We start from the raw sequence: 9,056 nt of genomic DNA, 5'->3' as shown, positions 1-9,056 counted from the left end.
TAACTGTTTTATTCTATATAGGATATTAAGTCTCGTTGAGGACTAGACACGCTTTAAAATCATACATTACCTATTCAAGGCTGTTTCCAAAAGGCTGAAACCTAAGATTCAATGACCACCAGAAAACTAATGTGTTAAAATGTGTGTTGAATTATGACATGTTTAGATAAAGATGTGTGTTAATTTATGTTTACCAACACCTGAAATTTTGATTATTGATGACATGTTCACCAGACACCTTTCATTTGTGCTGAAAGATGACATGTTTACCCGAAACTTATCCTAAGTGTCGAATAGAATCATTATAGTAACATGTTCAAAGAAACCTTAAATTAGTGTAAAAAATGGCATGTTCACCAGAAACCTTAGATTGTTATTGAATGATGACATATTCACCTAAGATTTCACCAGAAACATAAAAGATTTGTGTTACTATACAAATCCTTGCCAAAACACAACATAAGTGTTGAATGATGGCCCGTTCACAGAGAATATAAAGAACGTAGGACAGAAAGTCACAGACAAAAAGTCGAGGACAAAAAGTCACAGGACAAACTATTGTATATAAACTAACTTTGTAAACAAAGTTTATAAAAAAAATATCAAAGATGATCAAAGTGGATTAGGACTTAAATGGCTTCATTGTGCCAAGAAATATATCTTTTGCATGATTAAAATTAAATAAATCTTGATTTTTTTTAAGTATGACACCTCTCCTAAACTTTAATATGAATATATGTATTAAAACTAAATATTTCAAGAAATTTCTCTTATATATTCAAACAAATGTCAACAAATTATTGGGATTGGGACCCCTCCTACCCCCTTTAGCTAAAAGGTTTAATTGCAGGTCACATGAATATGGATTCAATAAGTTTAAATTATTCACTTGAAAGTGAATAATTATTTCATCTTTGATGTTTCTTAGCTTATTTTGACAAAATTGAACCGTGCTGGCTGCTAACAGCGAATTATTATTTGACCATTTCACTTTAATTAATAATTGAACCAGAGACATATATACACATATATGTCTCTGATTGAACCAAACCGGCACAAAAGTCATAATTTTAATTTTGTATAAATCTCGTCAGCTAGTGTCCTTTTAATCTGAGTCTACTTCGTGTTCTAGTAGTCTCAGCTTTAATACATTTTACCTCTATGTTTAAATGTAATAACTGTTTTATTCTATATAGGATATTAAGTCTCGTTGAGGACTAGACACGCTTTAAAATCATACATTACCTATTCAAGGCTGTTTCCAAAAGGCTGAAACCTAAGATTCAATGACCACCAGAAAACTAATGTGTTAAAATGTGTGTTGAATTATGACATGTTTAGATAAAGATGTGTGTTAATTTATGTTTACCAACACCTGAAATTTTGATTATTGATGACATGTTCACCAGACACCTTTCATTTGTGCTGAAAGATGACATGTTTACCCGAAACTTATCCTAAGTGTCGAATAGAATCATTATAGTAACATGTTCAAAGAAACCTTAAATTAGTGTAAAAAATGGCATGTTCACCAGAAACCTTAGATTGTTATTGAATGATGACATATTCACCTAAGATTTCACCAGAAACATAAAAGATTTGTGTTACTATACAAATCCTTGCCAAAACACAACATAAGTGTTGAATGATGGCCCGTTCACAGAGAATATAAAGAACGTAGGACAGAAAGTCACAGACAAAAAGTCGAGGACAAAAAGTCACAGGACAAACTATTGTATATAAACTAACTTTGTAAACAAAGTTTATAAAAAAAATATCAAAGATGATCAAAGTGGATTAGGACTTAAATGGCTTCATTGTGCCAAGAAATATATCTTTTGCATGATTAAAATTAAATAAATCTTGATTTTTTTTAAGTATGACACCTCTCCTAAACTTTAATATGAATATATGTATTAAAACTAAATATTTCAAGAAATTTCTCTTATATATTCAAACAAATGTCAACAAATTATTTGGGACTTTTTGTCCTACCAAATGTGTGACTTTATGTCAGTCTGTGACATTTTGTCCTGTGGTCGTTTACCGTTCACAGAAACCCTAGATTGGTTTTTAATTATGTCATGATGCAGTTCACCGGAACCTGTGATTTGTGTTGAATGATATGTTCACTCAGGAACATATATATTAACGTTAGATATACTGTTCCCAGGTTCACTAGCAACCTAACATTAATTTTTGTTGAATGATGACAGGTCCATCTAAGATTTGTGTTGAATTATTGCATTTAAACCGGAAACCTTAGATATGTTTTGGATAATGAACTGTTCACAAGATACCTTGCATTTGTGTTGAAAGTTGAAATGTTTACCAGAAATCTGAAGTTTGTGTTTAGTGGTGACCTGTTTACAAGAAACACAACTTAGTGCTTAATGATGACATTTTTGCCGGAAACCTGACATGTGTGTTGGATGCTGGCTTGTTAACTAAACATAATATAAATGTTGATTGATTAAAAGTTCACCAGAAACCTTAGATCGGTGTTGAACGATGGCATTTTCACCAGAAACCGTAGATTTGTGAAGACTAATGGTTTGTTCGCAAAACTATAACATAAGTGTTGAATGGTGACATGTTCAACAGAAACATAAGGTTGGCATCGAATGATGACCTGTTCACCAAAATCCTCAAGATTGGTCTTCAATGATGATATGTTATCCACAATCCCTGGATAGGTGTAGAATGATGACATATTTACCAGACACTGGTGTTGGAAGACCTGTTCACAAGAAACCTAAAATTGGTGTTGAATGATGACCTGTTCACCGGAAACCTAACATTGGTGTTTAATGATGACCTGTTCACAGGAAACATAACATTGGTGTTGGACGATGGCCTGTTCACGAGAAACCAAACATTGGTGTTGAATGATGGTCTGTTCACAGGAAACATAACATTGGTGTTGGATGATGACCTGTTCACGAGAAACCTAACATTGGTGTTGAATGATGGCCTGTTTACTAGAATCTTAACATGGGTGTTGAATGATGGCCTGTTCACCAGAAACCCCAAGATTGGTCTTCAATGATAATATGTTAACCAGAATATCCGAATATTAGTAAATGTAGAATGATGACATATTTACCAGACACTCAACATTGGTTTTGAATGATGGCATTTTCACCACAAACTTTACATAGGTTTTGAATGAAAGCATGTTCACTAGAAACCTCACATTTGTGTTGAATGATGGCATTTTCACCAGAAACCTAACATTTGTGTTGGATGATGGCATGTTCACCAGAAACCTAGCATTTGTGTTGGATGATGGCATTTTCACCAGAAACCTACCATTTGTGTTGGATGATGGCATTTTCACCAGGAACCTACCATTTGTGTTGAATGATGGCATTTTCATCAGAAACCTACCATTTGTGTTGGATGATGGCATTTTCATCAGAAACCTACCATTTGTGTTGAATGATGGTATTTTCACCAGAAACCTAACATTTATGTTGAATGATGGCATTTTCACCAGAAACCTACCATTTGTGTTGAATGATGGCATTTTCATCAGAAACCTACCATTTGTGTTGAATGATGGTATTTTCACCAGAAACCTAACATTTGTGTTGGATGATGGCATGTTCACCAGAAACCTAGCATTTGTGTTGGATGATTGCATGTTCACCAGAAACCTAACATTTGTGTTGAATGATGGTATTTTTACCAGAAACCTACAATTTGTGTTGAATGATGGCATTTTCATCAGAAACCTACCATTTGTGTTGGATGATGGCATTTTCATCAGAAACCTACCATTTGTGTTAAATGATGGTATTTTCACCAGAAACCTAACATTTGTGTTGAATGATGGCATTTTCACCAGAAACCTACCATTTGTGTTGAATGATGGCATTTTCATCAGAAACCTACCATTTGTGTTGAATGATGATATTTTCACCAGAAACCTAACATTTGTGTTGGATGATGGCATTTTCATCAGGATCCTACCATTTGTGTTGAATGATGGTATTTTCACCAGAAACCTAACATTTGTGTTGAATGATGACCTGTTCACAAGAAACCTAACATTGGTGTTGAATGATGGCATTTTCACCGGAAACCTACCATTTGTGTTGAATGATGACCTGTTCACCAGAAACCTCGAGTTTGTGTTGAATGATGACCTGTTAACAAGTAACATAACATTGGTGTTGAATAATGACCTGTTAACAAGAAACCTAACATAAGTGTTGAATGATGACCTGTTAACTTGAAAACATAACATTGGTGTTGAATGATGACCTGTTCACCAGAAACCTACCATTTGTGTTGGATGATGGCATTTTCATCAGAAACCTACCATTTGTGTTGGATGATTGCATTTTCATCAGAAACCTACCATTTGTGTTGGATGATGGCATTTTCATCAGACAGAAACCTAACATAAATGATTTGTGTTGAATGATGGTATTTTCACCAGAAACCTAACATTTGTGTTGGATGATGGCATTTTCATCAGGAACCTAACATTTGTGTTGAATGGTGACCTGTTAACAAGAAACATAACATTGGTGTTGGATGATGACCTTTTCACAGGAAACATAACGTTTGTGTTGAATGATGACCTGTTCACCAGAAACCTCGAGTTTGTGTTGAATTATGACCTGTTAAGAAGAAATATAACATGCGAGTTGAATGATGACCTGTTCACCAGCATTTTCATCAGAAATCTACCATTTGTGTTGGATGGCATTTTCATCAGACAGAAACCTAACATTTGTGTTGAATGATGGCATGTTCACCAGAAACCTAACATTAGTGTTGAATGATGGCTTTTTTTATCAGAAACCTACCATTTGTGTTGGATGATGGCATTTACAGCGGAAACCTACCATTTGTTAAATGATGGCATTTTCACCAAAAACTTAACATTGGTGTTAAATGATGGCATAAAATTGAGAATGGAAATGGGGAATGTGTCAAAGAGACAACAACCCGACCAAATAAAAAAACAACAGCAGAAGGTCACCAACAGGTCTTCAATGTAGCGAGAAATTCCCACACCTGGAGGCGTCCTCCAGCTGGCCCCTAAACAAATATATACTAGTTCAGAAACTTAACATTTGTGTTGAACAATTACCTGTTTACTAGAAACTTAACATGGGTGTTGAATAATCCGTTTACTAGAAACTTTTAAATGATGACAGTCATGTACACATGAAATCTCACATTCAGGTTGAATGATGGCATGTTCACCGGAAACCTAATAATTGTGTTGAATGATGCCCTGTTCACAAGAAACTTCATGATCACATTGGTAAAACTGTTGAATGAAGACATGTTCACCAGAAACCTCATTGTTGTTAAATGATGGCCTGTTCACTTAAACCCGACATTTGTGTTCAAACTTGACAGTCATGTACACATGAAATCTCACATTCAGGTTGAATGATGGCATGTTCACCGATAACCTAATAATTGTGTTGAATGATGCCCTGTTCACAAGAAACTTCATGATCACATTGGTAAAACTGTTGAATGATGACATGTTCACCAGAAACCTCATTGTTGTTAAATGATGGCCTGTTCACTTAAACCCGACATTTGTGTTCAAACTTGAGTCATGTACACATGAAATCTCACATTCAGGTTGAATGATGGCATATTCACCGATAACCTAATAATTGTGTTGAATGATGCCCTGTTCACAAAAAACTTCATAATCACATTGGTTAAACTGTTGAATGATGGCATGTTCACCAGAAAATAAAGATAGGTTTTGAATGATAACCAGTTCATCAAAGACCCCAAGATTAGATTTCAAAAATGATATGTTTACCAGGATCTCCGGATAGGTGTTATATGAGGGAAAATGTACCAGAAACCTAACATTGTTGTTGCTGTTCACAGAAACTTCATATTTGTGTTGAATGATGTCATTTTCATCGGAAACCTAATACTATAGGTGACTGATGGCATGTTCCCTGGAAACCTAACATGGTATGATGTTGTTTCCATACATAACACAATCATGAAGTCTCATTTGTTGAAAATCAAAGGGAAAGGGGTAAGTTTGAAATTACTTGTGTCAATTTTATTTTTTTTACAGATATATATCCCCAATCTCAAATTTAATGAAAGTGAGCTGAATTACTCATACATACGCCAAGGTATAGATAATTAAAACTAAGGTTTTGTCTTGCAAAAGTTTTTTCTTTGTCATAACAAATTCCAAGGGGTTTAAATATAAGACAGTTGAAATGATTTTTGTTCATATATATAGGGTTGACTAAGTTTTTATATTTTTAAAGATTAATGAACATACCAAGTTTCATAATCCAACTCCAGTTTTTTTTTAAAGTTATATAATGGAAACTATTTGTGACGAACATTAGGACTTTGACCCATTAATTGGAAAGGCCCAACTATACAGTACAAAGGAAGATTTTAGGATAATAGCTGCACTTCTAAAAGTATAATAATAATGATAAACACAAAATATCATCTTAAAAAGTTGTATTCAGATATATTTCTAGAGATTCAGATAAAAGAAACTGAAAAATAAGGATAACAACTAAAAGGTTAAAAGTACTAAATATAACTAATAAAAACATCAAATATAGGAATTACAATTTTCTGAAAGATATTCATAAAACATACACTGTTTTTCACTGTCAATTTTACTACCAATTCAAAATCTAGTATTCAAAGTTCTATTTGGTAATACACTCTAAATATTTTCTTTTCCACAAGATGACATCCTTATCATTATCTAAGTTTTGCAGAATTTTCCAACAAATTATTATGTTCTGGTGTTTGAAACAACAGCACATATTATATTTGTTATTTAATATTCATGGCTGATACCAAAACGGTATACCCTCAGGTATGGGATTTGCTTATTGTTGAAGTTCTGCCCTCAAATCATAGTTGTAAACTTCTAAGCTATTTGGACTCTGTTGGAGAGTTGTCTCAGTGGCAATCATACCACATCCACTAATTTTCATATCAGTTCCTTTGGCCATGAACAATATTGATTGTTGTTTGACTTATGTAATGGGTCTGAAATTTGAATTGTAAATTTTGTTACTTCTTCTAATAAGCTTTAAGGCATAGAAAAGGAAATACCTTGTTTTTAGTTAAGACCACATTGTAGCTTTAAATTAACCAATGAAATAAAAAAATATTCAAAATTTATGAATACAAAGTAGTTAATTTGTGTTAGCCTTGTAGAAAACATGTTCTCCTACAAACACTTTGTCCATACCTTATGCAAAGCATTGACTATTGCTAAGTTCTAACATTCTGTAATGGTCGTCACATTGTAAGTTATACAAACCTAATTTCATCCCAAATAAGTGAGACTTATCTAATAAAACTTTAAAAATAACATAAAACACAAACCTACATGTACATATAGCTTTGAATATCTTTAAAAAAAAAGATTACATACACCATTGACAACACATTATTTACACTTTCTACAGACCTTATGTACAATTGGACCTATTATATACATACCATGGATATAGCACCAGAGTTATGAGGAATGAAAGCTAATGGTTATTTATACACAGTCACATCCGATGAATATTTAGATCTCGAGTGCAATGAAAGTAATGTATACAAGCATGTCAATTGTAGTCAAAAGTGTATTTATATATATATTTATTCTTGTCAATATATCGCTAATCTAAAAACTTTTTAAAAATGTAAAATGGTAGAAAAAGATCAATTTTATAATGTAATACATCTCTTTTAATTATTTAATTTATTAACTTTTTAGATTAAAAAGTTTAGTTATATCATAGGAGAGACCTGATCAATATACAATCTAAATTTGAGGTAGAAAGGATTTCATTTGACATGAATAAATGGGAGAAATCAGATAGTGTATGTAGAGTTAATATCATGTAAACTTATGTATTGTTTTTAACCTTAAAATCGATATAATTTTTTCCTATGAATTCAAAAATTTGCTAAAAAAACATATATTTCAGTTCCAAGTAGCTTTAATCAAGAACTTGAAGAAGGGGTATTATATCAATTATTGCTTTAACCATTTATATGTCTTTTATCACCTTAATATATAAGGAAATCAAGCTAGAATCAGAAGTCACCCTTTAACTGATTTTTTTCAAATATTGAGTCAAAAAATGTCTACAAAAACATAATGTAAAATATTGTATATACAAAAATATATACAAAACACAATAGTTAATCCAGTGATGAAATGTAAAATTATTAGCATATAAGTTCATCGCCATAGATGTAAGAATCAGTATCATGATTATTGACTGTTTTGTAGCATGGTGATATAGGAACACTAATTCAGCATGGGTGAAGAGAAGAAATGGCTAGGCTTTTTGTTCACTTGTCTACTCTTGTTGCCAAATCTGAAAATAAAACAAAGTCTTTAATATAATAATAATTTACAATTGTGTACAAAATTTTTGATATTTCAATAAATGTAAAATTTTAGATCGAACACTAATATAACACTTATGAGGTAAACAGCAGCAAGGTTATCATTACATTTGCTTGTTTGTCTTATTTTTACCATTTAAAAAGTTCTAGAACTAAAGAACATGTTATCTAATTAGTTTTTTGAAGACCTCCACAGATAAATGTTTGTGTTTCGAAATCTTTAGTAGTTTAAGTGTTATTTTCAAAAGTATATGCGGTAAAAAAAAACAAAAAAACATTTGATTTGTTGACAGTCTTGATCAATAGAAACTCATCAAATGGTGTATTCATATTGTTGGTTTTTTTTTTTAAATATTGTGCTGAACTACATACAATGTTATTATGTTTTTTTTTAATTCTTTAATTGAAAATCATTTTTTTTATATTTCTGTTGGCTGTGTATTTTGAGATTAGTGAATATTTATTAAATAAAAAATAACCCACAAATTGACACATGAAGTCACTACAACAAAACTGAATATTCACAAACCTTCATCCTATCATATTATCATACAACATTGAACATTTATCTAAACTACCAAACTATACTATAACAAACTCATTGAGATAAAACAGAACACATAAAATAAGTTACTCTAGTTGATGTAACTTAACTTCATGTA

The 9,056-nt window shown here is 32.0% G+C and overlaps 1 protein-coding gene across 4 annotated transcripts in view; it reads right to left on the bottom strand.

Annotated features, from left to right (window-relative positions):
* Positions 1-6,468: 6,468 nt before the first annotated feature.
* The window catches only part of LOC134706589 (rac GTPase-activating protein 1-like), a 124,033-nt gene continuing 121,445 nt past the window's right edge, over positions 6,469-9,056 (bottom strand). For all 4 annotated transcript variants that reach the window (XM_063565656.1, XM_063565654.1, XM_063565653.1 and 1 more), the window contains one exon: positions 6,469-8,363. In XM_063565656.1, the coding sequence (XP_063421726.1) occupies positions 8,294-8,363 (70 nt within the window). In that variant the 3' untranslated portion in view covers positions 6,469-8,293. The remainder of the gene's footprint in view (positions 8,364-9,056) is intronic.

Source organism: Mytilus trossulus, chromosome 2, assembly GCF_036588685.1.
Source record: "Mytilus trossulus isolate FHL-02 chromosome 2, PNRI_Mtr1.1.1.hap1, whole genome shotgun sequence".
NCBI lineage: Eukaryota > Metazoa > Mollusca > Bivalvia > Mytilida > Mytilidae > Mytilus > Mytilus trossulus.
Note: the sequence above shows the minus strand (reverse complement) of the source record. Positions and strands in the feature narration are given on the sequence as shown.